General features: G+C 39.1%; 1 protein-coding gene across 3 annotated transcripts in view; it reads left to right on the forward strand.

Annotated features, from left to right (window-relative positions):
* tln2a (talin 2a) overlaps positions 1 to 15,890 on the forward strand; it is a 155,822-nt gene that overhangs the window by 92,927 nt on the left and 47,005 nt on the right. For all 3 annotated transcript variants that reach the window (XM_041783181.1, XM_041783190.1, XM_041783198.1), the window contains exons 11-23: positions 89 to 244; positions 1,132 to 1,233; positions 1,649 to 1,725; positions 5,084 to 5,264; positions 5,890 to 6,003; positions 6,178 to 6,286; positions 6,794 to 7,002; positions 8,120 to 8,218; positions 8,853 to 9,020; positions 9,876 to 10,010; positions 10,285 to 10,444; positions 11,975 to 12,141; positions 14,878 to 15,006. In XM_041783181.1, the coding sequence (XP_041639115.1) occupies positions 89 to 244; positions 1,132 to 1,233; positions 1,649 to 1,725; positions 5,084 to 5,264; positions 5,890 to 6,003; positions 6,178 to 6,286; positions 6,794 to 7,002; positions 8,120 to 8,218; positions 8,853 to 9,020; positions 9,876 to 10,010; positions 10,285 to 10,444; positions 11,975 to 12,141; positions 14,878 to 15,006 (1,806 nt within the window). The remainder of the gene's footprint in view (positions 1 to 88; positions 245 to 1,131; positions 1,234 to 1,648; positions 1,726 to 5,083; positions 5,265 to 5,889; positions 6,004 to 6,177; positions 6,287 to 6,793; positions 7,003 to 8,119; positions 8,219 to 8,852; positions 9,021 to 9,875; positions 10,011 to 10,284; positions 10,445 to 11,974; positions 12,142 to 14,877; positions 15,007 to 15,890) is intronic.

Below are 15,890 nucleotides of genomic sequence, written 5' to 3' on the forward strand. Positions count from 1 at the left end.
AGTTTGAGTCCACATTATTTTTGCTGTGATCTCATCGGTAGTCTTTCTGCAAGGTTTGAATAAATTGAACAAATTTGATTTTTTGCAGGAAAAGATGAAGAGCAAGAACAAGCTGGTGCCGCGGCTACTGGGGATCACCAAAGAGTCTGTGATGAGAGTGGATGAGAGGACCAAAGACGTGGTTCAGGAGTGGCCACTTACCACTGTGAAGAGGTGGGCGGCGTCACCCAAGAGCTTCACGCTGGTGAGACACACTCACTTTACACCCACCCAGAGATTTCAGCACAGACTCTTATGTGATCTTGAATACTGATTTAGACGTCATTTTTTAGATCTCTTTTTACAATTTTCTTCTAACTTCTAGCTTTCTTTCTACCCATTTACTCATTCTTTCCACACTGACTGTTATACCCAGAGTAGTAAATAAAAACTGACAGGTTCCCAGTGAACACAATACATGCTCTGCAGTGGCCATAAAACAATCACTGTAGTGCTCAGTCTGTCTCTCCTTTCACTCCCTTTGTGCACTTCTCTTATTGAACTCACTCTTTTGTCTTCTCTGTCAATATTCCTCCTTTGTGTCAACAGCCGGAGTCAGTGAACAACATGGATTTAATCTTGTAGATCTGATAGAGGCACTGTCTCTATTAAATTAACAAGCCTTCTCTTTCTTCCTGTTAATTCAGCTGAGTGCTCAGGGCTTCAGGCTATGTGTATTTCACTTTTAAGTTTTAAAATAAAGTCAGTGGTTGAAGTTACTGTTAGTGTATCAAAAAGGTCACATTTTAATGTTAGATGGGTTCACCTTGCCACCTCTTTGATGTGCAGTCCAAGAAACCAATCATCATATTCCTTACTTTTTACGAAAAACCTTCTCTAGATATTTTTCCTGCACTGACTTTCCTCCAAGTCTGGGGTTAATCTGACTCTCCATATGTTGCAGCAGTTTTGATGTCACTGGGCACAATGTGCAGCATTCATCTGAAACTAGCTGGCTCCATGGATTCACAGTAATCCTCACAGTAAATCCTCAGCCTGTGTACAGCACAAGCACTGCAGAGGTTTCTTCTCACCATCCAGAATAAAATGCATGTTTAAGATGATAAAGTGTGTGTTTGTGTGTGTTTGAAGGACTTTGGGGAGTACCAGGAGAGCTACTATTCGGTTCAGACCACTGAAGGGGAACAGATCTCTCAGCTCATAGCAGGATACATCGACATCATCCTGAAAAAGGTGAAACATTTATCTCTGGAGATGCGCATGAATCATAATGAATCGATACCCTCCTGTGGTGTTGATGCTTGATGAGCTCAGGCTGCTGTAATGTACAACCGACATTCAATAAACACAAACACAGGACAGCTGGGCTGATGCGAAACTCTCATCATGATGCTCAGAGCCACCAGTTAAGCTTTGTTAACTATATGATTAAACACAGTAGCTGACCTTCAATGGCCTCAATCAAAGCCCAGAAATAAAATGTGTCAGTTTCTCTTAAATGATTAAATATGTGTGCAGGTCTTCTTTAATGTGGCTGAAAGTGTAAAATATACTAAAAAAGAAATGGCCTCGAGCACCCTCTGTAAATTAATTGTCTTCTCCTTACAGAAGCTAATGTTTGGTGTATTATTTACTCTTCTTCCTGTAGAAACAAAGCAAGGACCGCTTTGGACTAGAAGGAGACGAGGAGTCAACCATGCTGGAGGAATCTGTTTCACCCAAAAAGTATGTAAACTACTTAGTTTTTACTAATAATTTTTCTTAAAAAATGTCCATTTTATTCGACTTGTTACTTCATTGTTTAGCATCTGTAAATATGCTTGTAAGCTAAACTCAAAAGATGGTTATTGTACTAAAAATCTTGGTTTTAGCAGTGTCAGCTGCTAGCTAACGAAGAGCTTGCCAACATTAGCATTCAAACCAAAGCAGCGGAGATGCTAGCATAGTTATAAACTTTGTTGTCAAGCAGGCTTCATAGCAAAGTCAGAAACTGCCTATGAGCAACTTTAGAGATAATGATATAGTTTTTTATGCTTTTTATTGAATCAATCTTGTCTTTTCCTCTTGTCATGATTTTGCCACACTTTAAAAAATAAAAATCCCTTGAACCAGAAAGTGAAATGATGTAGTTGTCAGATTGGGCAGCTTTTCCCAGCATCCCTCTATTCTAGTTTGAGGGGATAGCAAACTTTTGTCTTAAATGATGAATCCCTCCATTTGAATGACGACTTTTTCCTTCTTCCCTTTGAATGGAGGTTTTTAGTTGCAAGGTGCAGACCAAAGTGGTTTAAAATAGGTTTGTTCTGCTGCTGTCACTGAACTCAGAAGGCTGATTTCATGTTTTACTCTCAAGTCTTCAACCTGTTTCTATCCTGGCTTTATTCAAGAGTGTATTTATCTAAATATTTTTATTGTTTTTATTTGTTTATAGCAAATTCCTTTTCTTACACACCCTGATTAATGGAACTTTGAACACGTTCTTAATTTTTGTTGTTTTATAATTTTCAGGATTTTTTTTTTCATGGCAGTGTTAAGAATAGTTTTCTTTACTGCAATGTAATGTTACATCTGTTTTGTTATTGTGCCATAATTTATTTCTTTTCTTTGCTGGCAGCAAAAACAAATATACCTATGGGTGCAAAGAAAGTAACCTGAAGATAAGTTGAGATAGGATTTCTTTTTATCTTTAAGGTAATTCTTGTGCCAGGTCATGTAAACATTATAGCGCAAAAACACAAATTAACATCAAATGTAAGTAAGATTTACAACATGGAAAAAGTAAAGGCATATCTTCATTTTAAACAAGTATGTAAGGTTTAAATCCATACCGGCAGAACCAGGCTAACAGTATACAGCATAACATTGTAGCAAACTGAATTTACCTTTGGGGATACAGATGAAGACAAAATTATTAGCCCCACTAAGAAATTTTCATTTTTTTTCCAAGTATGACCCAATCTATGCATTTAGTTCTTTTGTGATCCCAGTGCTTTATGTTAAAGTCTAGTAAACTGTGGAGTGTATGACGGTAGTTTAGCCATGAACAAAAAGCAGCACACTGTATTATTGCCTTTATTTGTTTCAGAACACAATATGAGACTTCATTCTTTTCCAATTTCCTCCTTACTTTCAGAAGCTTATGGATCCATCTAATGGAGCCTCATTTTAGCACATAAACTTCTCCTAAGCCGAACTTTATCCTGAGAGATAATCACTATGTGAGGAAATTTGGCTGCCCTGGACAAGCGAAGGGTCTATCTGAACATTTCCTGATTAGATGTGTATTACCACATTTATTCTCAGCAGACTCTTAGTGCATAACTGAAGCCCTCCTTCCTGCTCGCCTTGATTGATATTGCTTTCCTCCTTTTAGCTGAGAGAGCATTTGCTGCTTTTTGTGTGTAGTTTCCCCCTTTTGTTTTATCAGGGCTTGTACGTTCCCCCAGCGGCAAAAAGTCTTTAGTACTGCAACCATGCAGCGAGCCAAACTCTAGATGGCCTTATCTGAGGAGCAGTTAAACAAAGCTTTGTCTTCCACAAGTACACACTGGGAAGACTCTGCAGTGTTGGTCTGCTTTGTGTTTGTGTCCCATTGTCACAAATCAACACAACAACACTGCTCGGTGTTAAATCTTTCCCATAAACACACTTGAAAGCACAGCCGGGACACAGAGATGCACTCTATTTCAGTCTCCATCTTACTGACTTTCCTCCCTCTTTAGTCTCATTTTTATTGGTCTTTTATATTTAGCATAACCGCGCTGCTATTTAGCTTCTGTGTTCAAATTTCTGTCAATATTTTGTACTAAAAACAATACGATTTTGGCACATTGCCTTCAGCTTCAAGGACTTAGGGAGGAAAAATGCCAAATTGCATGCTAACTTAAGCCAAGGTATGATAGAAAGCTACTTTAAAGATTAGTTTAAATTTGGTATGGAGCCATGGTTTATTCTGCCACATCAATATCAGATAAAAGTATTAAAATGAAGGGTTATTGCATACACTAAACAATATTTTTGCGATGGATCAGTAAGACCAGTTAGGAGGCATTTAGCTCATGCTAAGGCTAAGGCTAAGTTAGGGGCCTAGCTTAATGATACTGTTAGCTTCAGTAGAGCTAGCTTGAACTGAATTTCCTAACTCAGTTTGTTGTTTACAAAATGTATCCCTCTGAAACCTATCATATCTATGGTACAGCAGTATTTCAAGCAATATATTTGTGAAAAAAATTACTATAAGTCAGATTTTGAGCTAAAGACCATTTGGAAAAAAGTGTGGTCAATATGTTTTACATTTGTAGGTTAATAGCCTGGTGATAATCTCCTGGTTATTTACAAGTTGAAATTACAAAAGGTTTAAAGACTTGCGCTGTTACAGAAATTATTAATATTTTATAAAAGTTAAAGCTGTCTCCATGCTATGGCCTTAAATGAATGTCTCTTCCAATGGTGAAATTCTTCTTAAAACTAATATTTACTAACCCGCTCTGGTCTGTTCTCTACATTTTCTGATTCTTTTCACAGAGTTTCAGTGTGATTGGCACAGTGTTTTTAACAGCTGTGAGAGCAGTATTTGAGTGGGTGAGAGGATGATGATTAATCACCCCTCCCCCTCAATTTATATCCCACCACATTCCCCTCGGTAATAATGGCCACAGTGCTTATATTAACCAAATTAGAAGGTTTGCTTACGAACATTTGATTTTTCACTGCAGCTTTTAAATAAATGCCAGGGAATTTCAGGTTTTAACAACCAAACACGTTTTGACCTAAGCTTGTATGATGTCAGTCTAGAGCAGCATTTCACAGATGGTGTGCTGTGGGAATTTGTACAACCATAAGTTATTACTGCAACTTAACATCAACCACATACATGGTAACATGCTTTAAAGAGCCTATTTTGCATGATTATGAATGTGGTGTGCCTTGGGGGAAATAACAATGCTCTCGATCATTTTTATAGATGTAACTTATCAGGTTTTCTCTTTCCTGCTTTACATGCTATTTAAAGAAAAAAAAGTGTAAAGCATCCGGTGTTGATATGTAAAGATGGTCATTTAGCTGCCTTTTTGTGTACCTGTAGGTCCACCATCCTGCAGCAGCAGTTCAACCGTGTAGGTCGGGCAGAGCATGGCTCTGTGGCGCTGCCAGGAGTGATTCGCTCCGGCTCTATCGGCACAGAATCGCTCAGCATGGGCACCATGCCACCTCCACAGCAGCAGATTACAATGGGTCAGATGCACCGTGGACACATGCCCCCACTGGTAAGTAGAGCAAAAAGGCTCTCAGTATGATGTGTGTGGATTTTTCATTTATGGATGACATGAAGTTTTATGGTTTGTACACTGCTCATTCGTTTATGTTGGGCAGAATTATCATCATTGTGATGGGCCTTTTCATGCCTTTATTAGATAGAGGAGGACCGTGGATAGACTCAGGGACAAGAGTGTGGAGAGACATGCAGCAAACGGCCACAGGCCAGATTTGAACCTGGGCCGCACGTGTACATGGTGTGCACCTTAAACCACTAGGCTGTCTGCGTGACCCTGGATTGTATATTTTACCAATTTTTAGAAAGATATATGCATTAAAAAGTTAAATGTAAAATAAAACACAATCATTCAGTAATATTTATGCAGAAATCAAAGCAGTATTTAAAAAATCCTTAAGATGTAAGTTTACACATGACCGTTCTTGAATGTGCATGGCTGTGTGAACTATGCCTCATCCACCCTCAGGTACAGTGGCGGTACCCAGTCTCTGGTACATTTATTTTGGGGGTCACGGATTAAAAAGTTTAGGAACGCCTGCTTTAGTTTAGAGTTAGTTTTCTGAATAATTACTCTAATCTCATAAGAAATTAACCTGTCTACCTACTTGCACCTGTAGAGTTCAGCACAACAGGCTCTGATGGGAACCATCAACACCAGCATGCAAGCTGTGCAAAAAGCCCAGATTGACCTCGGGGAAGTGGACAACCTGCCACCTCTGGGACAAGATATGGTACTGTACAATGCTAAAATATTAATTGAAAAATAATATTATGGTTTTCTTTAACCAACAGGATCAAAATTCCTCTGACTTCATATAAAAGTGATACATGTGATGATCTTGTCTAAAGATGGATTTAATGCACACAAAGATGACTGTTGATGAATTCTCTCTGTGCTGACCCAGGCATCCAAGGTGTGGATCCAGAACAAAATGGATGAGTCAAAACATGAGATCCATTCCCAGGTGGACGCCATCACTGCGGGAACAGCATCTGTTGTCAACCTCACAGCTGGTTAGTGGCACAACCATGACTCAGCAGAAATGGTTTAGTTTCAAATAAGTGAATTTTACTTCATATAAAAGGACAGATAACTGTCAAGCAAGGCCGCATCACACACTTTAAGAACCCCTCTATAATACCAGAGAAAGTGTTAGACTTGCCCACAGTTTTACAAGAATGGTTTTAATAGTACTATTTTCTGCAGGGGTTAAATTATCTGGCCAATCAAGGATTTTAAAGCAGAATCTTTCCAGCAGTCTGCTGTTCATTAACATTACTTTAGACCCTATATAAAATCTAATGGCTTCCTTATATCCTGCTGTGGTTTGGTGAATTTAGGCTGTGTGCCATTTGGATCCATTAAAGCCTGCTGTTTTTATTGAAATTTATTAATCTCTGATTTAGATAGACAATATTTTTTGTCCTTTCCTGCATATTTACCATGTGTTACTACACTTTCAAAGCTATTATTTTCATTATTTCTAATAATTTATTACTCTGTCCTGTTCCCATACTCAGGAGATCCAACGGACACAGACTACACTGCAGTGGGCTGCGCTATCACTACCATCTCCTCCAACCTGACAGAAATGTCAAAGGGTGTGAAGCTGTTGGCTGCGCTGATGGAGGACGATGTTGGTGGAGGCAATGACCTGATGAGGGCTGCTAGGACGTTGGCAGGGGCTGTGTCTGATCTGCTGAAGGCTGTGGAGCCTGCATCTGGGGAGGTGAGCCTTAAACCCTGTTATAATCATAGAGTGCATTTACAGAAAATATTCAAAGTCCCCCTTTATTTGAGCCATTCAGTCATCTATATGGCTTTTGATGTTGATGTTCAGTGCAGAAGAAAAAGCCAGAGGATTACAAGTGGAGATAAAGTGAAGATATTAAAATTAAAAATGACAAAAATGTCATGCTTTGAGCCCAACATAAATGGATAAGGAAGAGATACTTGTTTGTTTTTTAAACAGATAAGGATGGAGAATAATGTGCAAAAGGGAAGCCTTGTTTTGAATTTGAGTCAAAGCAGCAAGCAAATATCTTACTATTTTTTGGTGCCAGCTTCTGCACAGGGATTTTCTTTCATATTTGAATAATAACCTAAAATAGTTAATCAAATTTTCCATGCAGGAGCTCTATTCTGAGCTAATAAATGATTTGTGAATAATAGAGTGTCTCTCCTCATCGTCAAAACTAATACACCTATAATTATATTATCATCCTGTGCTGCTGGCCAGCCTTGGATAACTGAATTGTCCAGGTGGGTTTGAGTAAAGAAGAGCTCAGACTGAGGCTAAGCTGAATGGCAGGATATTTCCACTTTTATGGAAACAAAACCTGCAAAGATAATTTTGTTCACTGGCCTTTATGTTTTTTTCTAGGTTTGCTTGGATCACAATGTTCTTGCTGAAGTCTATTAGGAGTGTTGCAGCTTTGTTATGGGAGTATCATTCAGAAGTTAATGTTCTGTACAGTTAATGGCTGTTAATCTGCATAATGCACAGGCCTATCTAGCTTTGGGATAACCTTCAGCTCTATAAACTTGTGAATTATGTATGAAAGGTAAGCTGTTACCTCAAGGCCAGTGGGATGAAGAGATGCAGGCTGATAAATAGAGTTTACCCACTATTTATCACTGCTGTGGGTCTTGTTTGACATTGTTATGTATGTTAGCTGCATACAAAACTTAAATAGCACTGATGTTGATTTTTAGATGATAGCAGTATAGGTTAGAAAGGGGTCACATATCATATTCATCTCATCATGATGTATTCCTCTCTCAAAGTCTTAATGCAGCTTCAAAGCCTGAATGTTTTCTGTGTGTGTTTGTGTGTGTGTCTGCAGCCCAGACAGACGGTGCTGACAGCAGCAGGCAGCATCGGGCAGGCCAGTGGAGACCTCCTGCGCCAGATTGGAGAGAACGAGACAGATGAGAGATTCCAGGTAAATCTGCAACCCTTTAAGCCATTTATCAGCATCATCACACTTTGTGTAAGGGTCAAAGAAGGATCAGACCAGAAAACTAATCACAAACATGTTGTAACCAGGGAAATAGGGAAATATTTCAAACAGCTCTTCTTTATTTTCAGCTAGATGCTATTTTTTCTGCAAATGGAAGCTTTTTTTTCTTTTCATGTAGCTCATTGATAGTCGATTCATGATTGTTAGTGTAATAATTTAGCCTGCCTTTCAGCAGCATGCAGAAGTTCAATGTATTATGGTGTTTTATAGAATACTGAAAGATAACCTGAGCAGATGTGCAGTGGGTAGAAGTGTTTTTCTTAAAGAGACTATTGGACACAGCCCATCAGTTGGGATCATATCCCGAGGTTGTGCTTTAAGTTTTTATGTTCAAAAAAGCAAATGGCCAAGTGTTTCCTGTGGTGGTGATGGTGGGGCAATATGTCCTATATTTACAGTTTTTCTTAGTCATCCAGTCTCCCAAATAAAACCAAACTCTTATCAAATAAAGCTATATTGGATAATGGCATATTCCTTCATGTAAAAAATGTTTTGATGATGGTGAGATCATTTGTGCGTTTTTTTTTTTTTCTTGTTTTTGTCTTTCTTGTTGCAGGACATCCTGATGAATCTGGCCAAAGCAGTGGCCAACGCTGCCGCCATGTTGGTGCTGAAGGCAAAGAATGTGGCTCAGGTCGCGGAGGACACCGTGCTTCAGAACCGGGTCATTGCTGCTGCCACCCAGTGTGCTCTGTCCACCTCCCAGCTGGTGGCATGTGCCAAGGTACAAGAATGTTTTTGTTGGACATTTTAGGACATTTTTTCATGTCATCAGTTTAGGATTTGAATATTAAACTTTCAGACATGCAAGTATATAACTTAGGAAGCCACCTCTTAAGTCATTTGATATAAAGAATGTGTTTAAACCTCCCATCAATTGTTTAGTAGTTCATCATTACAAAGTGTCCATTGCAGTTTGGCAAACACAAATATATTTCTTTAACATAGGAATAATCTGCATTTTATCAGCAGCAAGATACAAGTTTTTTTGAAGAGTGAATATTTCAAGATGCACCAAGGCCCAGTTTAATACCCTGTACCCTCATTATATTTGCGCATCTTTAATTGTACAACCCACGCGCTTCTAATTAGCTTAAATAGCCTCCCGGCCCCCACTCTGAATTGTTACATTTACTAAACAAATCTGCACCTCCTCACATGGCCACATGATGAGAAACATCTGCTGTATCCTATTTTTTTTTAATTTTTCCCTTTTTTCTTTCCTCTCTTCCCAGTGTACCATTATTTGGCATTGGCATGCATTGGCTGCTTTGCATCACACTTCAAATCTCAAATACTTGCATAAACAAATAAGATTAGGTCAAAATACAACAAATATGGTAGCCTGGTATTTGGGTCTGGATGGAAGCAATAGTGTAAAATAGGTGACCTGGGTTCAGTTCTGACCTGCAGCTCCTTTCCTGCATGTCATTTTCCACTAACTTTCCCTTGAGTTCCTATACTATCCTTTGAATAGAGACATGACCTTTGTTTTCTCCTCTGAAGATGTGTGCCTTTATGCCCTTTATTCCTACTCCACTGTCATGTTTTCTCTCCATTTTTTACCTTTATTTTGTAGGTGGTGAGTCCCACTATCAGTTCGCCAGTTTGTCAGGAGCAGTTAATCGAGGCTGGGAAGCTGGTGGATCGCTCGGTGGAAAGCTGCGTGCAGGCCTGCCTCTCAGCTACAGAAGATGGCGAGCTCCTCAAGCAGGTCAGCTTCATTTATTTGTAGACCAGCAGTGCGCTTAACTTCTTTGCCTTGAAGATAAAAAGTACAAGTTTGACCCAGAAAAAAACTAATTAGCAGCAAATAAGATGTCTAATTCCTGCTACAACAATTCTCAAGCTTTTCATTTGTGCTAACCCCTGGATTAAGAGGAAATGAAGAGGAGTCTGGTGTGCCTTTAACCAGCTTGATGGAATAAGAAGCAGGGAATAATGCAGATTAACACTAAAGTTTATGATGCATGTCTCCTGTGTTGAAGGTGAGTGCAGCAGCGAGTGTGGTGAGTCAGGCTCTGGGAGATCTCCTGCAGCACGTACGTCAGTATACCTCCAGGGGAGAGCCTATTGGGCGCTACGACCAGGCCACAGACACAATCATGACCGTCACTGAGAGTATCTTCAGTTCCATGGGAGACGCAGGTGAGCACAGACAGAATTACTTTTAGAAGATTACAAGCTAAGGTGCACGTCCAGATGCACAGTTTGTATTAATGTGCATTGTTTCAGCATATCCTGGGTTTGGGTTAGGCTGAGCTGAAAAACTGTCATTGAGTTGATCAAACCCGGATATTAGGCTGATGTCAAAATAGGACTTTGAGCCGACATCAAATCAAGACAGTGGTCTGACTTGAAAACTTGATGTTTAGCTGTTATCAGATCCCTACATCGAACTGATGTCACATCCTGACACTGCACAGATATAGGATGCTGAAGTTATGCTGGTGTGGAAACCTGATGTGAGCTGACTACCAATTATGATGTTGGGCTGATGCTCAAATCTGACATTAATTTGAGGATAGCTCCAGACATTTGGAAAATTTTCAATGGATTGGCATATATTTTGGATTACTAACATGTTATAAAACGTGAAAATTGCTCCATCCTTGTCCAGCCTATGCATCAGAAACCCATTTTTATAGCCCTATGGTTTGTAATTTTGGAGAAGACATCTTGTGCATCTCTCATCATCCTGTCTACTCCTCAGACCCTGCCATGATGTTTGGTTTGAATGCACCATTGTCAGCACTAGTGAAGCAACAGAAAATGCTGACAGTGATGTTTACAAGTCTGACAGCGGAGAGAGACAGACAGAAGAAGATGCACAGAAATGTCCCGGCACAGAGCTCAGCTTAGCAATATTGATTGGCTCCATACACGAGAACAGTCTGCCTTTGCTTTGACGAGGCCTGAAAACATGGAGCCAGTTTGAGAAGACCGCCTTTGAACTGGTGTCAAATATGTCAGGTGAAGTCTAACCTGGCATTCAGGTACAAAAGTGAAGGAAAAACTCTGAGTGAATCCTCTCTGTAGTGAAGCTTTGGCAGATTCTGAAACATTCAGATGAATTATGGAAGCTTAGTGCAGAGCAGCCTTTGGACTACGCCAGCTCTGCTTTTGTCTGAGTGTAGACAACAACCCTTGTTGTCTTTGCTTGTTATTCTGATAAACAGGGAGCACATTCAGAGGTAATCAAAAACACCAGTGCTGGGAGAACATTTACATAGAACAGTTTCTTCATAAGTCACTTACAAGTGTTGGAACGCTATGCACATCTAATCATGTTGTCAAATTGAAGTGTGCAGGAAGTTTCTGAGCTAAGGAGAGCTGTTTGACTGTGTTTTATCTTTTATTCTCCCACAGAGGGCTGGCATTTATGAGTTCAAACAGTAACACTATGACTCATCTTACTGTTAGTCATTTTAACAACATTAAATTCCTCCTTTCTATTCCAGCAAATTAAAAATCAATCCAGTTTTAAATATTTATCTGTTCCACAAGATCCACAAGATCCACAAGATCGTTTGACCTTTCCACCTGAATTTTTTTTCATAAAAGTTAACTGCTATGCAATTATGTTTTAACAGGTACACTGTCTTTGCATGCTCCTTTATGATTCTACTCCTTTCTGTTGTTTCTTATCACGCTCTAACCCACTTTCTGTTCCCTTAGGGGAGATGGTCCGTCAGGCTCGGGTGCTGGCTCAGGCCACCTCAGACCTGGTGAATGCCATGCGGTCAGACGCGGAGGCCGAGGTCGATGTTGACAACTCCAAGAAGCTGCTGGCTGCTGCTAAATTGCTTGCTGATGCAACAGCAAGGATGGTGGAGGCAGCTAAGGTAAGAAGTGCCTCAGATTTTATATGTTTATTCTGTTTCCTTTATGTCTTAATATGGAACAAATAGAAGCAAATTTACTGAGCTATATAAGTGAAAACAAGCTTTATGCTATGCAATAAATAAAGCCATGGAAAGTTTTTAATCATAGAAATGACATTTCTTTAAACCAGATCAGAGTCTACAGGGCTGAATTTTATTCCCTTGTACATCCTCGATGACCTTTTCAGTGACAGCAGAGGGAAAAGAAGACTCAATAGGCTCCAATAGAACTGTGTGTGTGTGCAATAAGAAAGTTGGAGGCATAGATCTGCTTGGCACTGTCTGTAGAAGTATATTTTATTTAATAAAAACTGACCTTTAAGAACTTTCTTCAATAAAATTTAAGGACATGGGAAGATGTTTTACTAAAAACTACTTTAATCCATAGATTTACCTCTGAATTAAGTCTAGGCTGAGTTTTACTTTAGATCAGACATAAGTAGCCTATAAAAAAGTATTCACCCCCGTGAATGTTTGTCCCGTTTTATTGATTTTATAAATCAATAATGGTCAATGTAATTTGGCTTTTTGAAAAAAAATTACAAAAAAACCCTTCTAAATATCAAAGTGAAAACAGATTTCTACAAAGTTGTACCAATTATACAATTTTGTAATGTTAAAAAAGTAATTGCATAAATACTCACCCCTTTTAAAGTGACTGACATAATTCAACACAGGTCCAGCCAATTGGTGCAGGTAGTCTCACAATCAGTGAAATGTGGATCACCTGAGTCAGTGAATGCGTCTCAAGTGATTGTAATATAAAGACACCCGTCTGAAACCAGTATTCCGGGCTACCATTACACCACAAAGACAAAAGAACACTCCAAGCAACTCAGAGAAAATGAGTTGAGGTTTTTTGTATTGTTTTTTTTGTCAAATAAGGCAAAATATTCTGACTATGAATGATTTATGAAATCAACAAACAGGTGAATACATTGTCTTTTTTATGAGGAAGTGTGTGTGTTGAAAGACTCTGGGTTTGTTTTCTTTTTTATGTTAGTGTAAATTTGGATCCATAGTAATTTTTATGTGACAGACTATCTGTATCTATGATCTTTATATATAGCTAATTACCAGTAATTTCTTCATTCTTAAATGACCTTTTTGATAAGATAAGAAAACAAAAGAGATGCTGCTTTGCTGGCATCATGTTGGATATCCAGTGTAAACATAGTGGAGTTTTAATTAATCCTGTTCAGTAGATTTATTTACACACTGTGTGGTTTAATCCTTTGGTTTAATAGCAATGTGTTTGAGTTGAGTTATAGACCTTGTCCTTGTCAATAGCAATAAAAGACATCAGTTTGCAGGCTGAATGGTCAAGTGCATATGAAGTTAAAGAGTAGGACTTTTCTTTGCAAAGATTCATATAGCATTTATATTCACAGCGTAACATGATTAACAGTTAGACCTTCTTTCTTCCCACTCTGCTGAAGGGCAGGGCTAGCTTTACCACACTTCCATTCATGTGCTATCTCTCTCTCCATCATCCTCATTATCTGTCTGCAGAATCACACACTGATATTAATAACCCTCCACTTCCAGCACGGAAATTAAATGATGCCCTCCAGCTGGTTGGACAGTGGAGTTTGATGCCAGACTTCTTGCCGTCACAGCTGTATGTTTATCTGTGTTGAAGGAGGCTGAGACCTCAGCCAGCCGTTTCCCTGACAACTGGTTTATTTAGTTTTACAGCCGACTGTCTCTATGCTGATTTTTCAAAGGCCATGTCAGGTAATCATTTGCCTCAGTCAGACTCTCATTGTAAAAGTATTCCATCACTCTTGGACAGACTTTACTTCTTGAAGGCTAGCTTCACATAATGAATTCTTGCATGTGATATCTTGTTACTTCCTCTGGAAATCAGCACTTTTTAATAATTATGCAAATTGGCTGTTAAATTTAAATGTTGTCAGCAGTTGCCAGCAGGCAGATGACAGCTGCTCCACTCAGCTACAGTCATTTGAGATTGGTCACTAACAACATTTTACTGTGATTAATGTTGTGTCAAATGTTTTTCAAAAGGTCCTGAGGAGGGAACAACACATTTCCAAGCCACAAAATGACTGTATTTGTGTGCCCTGTTCATAGTGATATCTGTGTCCCTGGTGATTACCGCCAGGTCCATCTGTGGGGTTAAACATTAATTTAATGACATGGATTTTCAGTAGCACGCACACCCACCTCTCTGTGTAGCTGCAGGTGAAGCTACCAAGTTCACAAGTAATTAACCTAATGGCAGCAGGCTTAGCTTTGTCTCTGACACACAGAGCTGCTGAGTGATATCAGCCTCCTCAGTAAACAGTTACCTCACACTGCTGGATACGGGAGGATAAATAGACCTGCTAGCTCATGTAAATTAACATTTTTTTATTAACATTTAGCTGCTAACAAAGAACTGATTGTTTGGATGAAGTGGAGCTACAGCTCAGTCTGAGTGCAGTGATTAAGTCCGCGTCATTTTCTCAGGCCTGTGTTTCCTGATTGGAAGAAGACTTGTGTGTGCTGAAGGCTGTGCCTCTGCTGATCCTCTGTCTTTGTGACGTGTTGGGTAGTTTTAAAACATGTGAAAAGTGAGGGAATATTGTGCACACATTATTCAGGGTAGTTTTTTTTTGTCTCCCTACCTTTATAGTAGCTGTTATCTCATCCTGCTCACCTGTCATTTATTTGCTGCTGTTTGTGTTCTCACAGGGCGCAGCAGCGTACCCAGAGAACGAAGACCAGCAGCAGAGACTGAGAGAGGCTGCGGAGGGTCTGCGTGTGGCCACCAACGCTGCCGCTCAGAACGCCATCAAGAAGAAGCTGATCAACAGATTAGAGGTCAGTTGAGAAAATATTCATAATAAAATACGCAATTATCACAAAGGTCAATTCCAGGGCTCACCGTCTATGAGAACGAAAATAGATAACAGTTATGGCATTAAAAATGAATTCACATCTGCTGAATAGAAAGAGGGGCACAGAACAAAATGTGTTAATTCTTATATTTATTAATGTATTTAGTTATTTGCCATTTAAAAAACTGTTGGTGCTTCTCTTTTATTTGTAATTAACAACTACATACAGACTAATGCTGTTATTGTAACATTGATAAACATGATTAAATGTGTGATCATGAGCTAATTAAATTATGTGTTACAGTTGGAAAACGAGCCTTGTTAAACAGACTTTACAGCGTATTAGAACCAATAATAGAAATTCTAGTTCCTCAATTTTCTTTGACATCATTGTTCCTCTACTTTGGCAAAGATTTCCTGGAAATAAACATGTGTTTTTACCATTAAACAAACTGGAAAAAGCCAGAAAAAAAGACTAGGAGGAAGATTAGATCACTAACTGAATGTAGTGGTTACATTAGATTCATATTGTACATATTTCATTCACTGCATGGCTTCTTTCTGTGGCATTACAAAGACTACAATTCTGAAAGTTTCCATAAACATCTATAATGCCTGGGAAGCACATTTTGAGCAATTAAACTTTTAAGAAATTACAACACTTTGAAATGGATTTGAAATCATAATTCTAAATATTACCTGATCCTGACCAGGTTATGTGCAATCAAGGTTACCATGGTGATCTAGCCAGAGAGCCACATCCATAAAACAGAAAACTTAATAGCCCAGTCTTACCCTCTGACCCAACAACCCCCAGCACTTTATTCCAAGGAGCAGTGAGTGCTGGTTGTCAATTTCAGAATGGTA

This window comes from Cheilinus undulatus, linkage group 1 (genome assembly GCF_018320785.1).
Source record: "Cheilinus undulatus linkage group 1, ASM1832078v1, whole genome shotgun sequence".
NCBI lineage: Eukaryota > Metazoa > Chordata > Actinopteri > Labriformes > Labridae > Cheilinus > Cheilinus undulatus.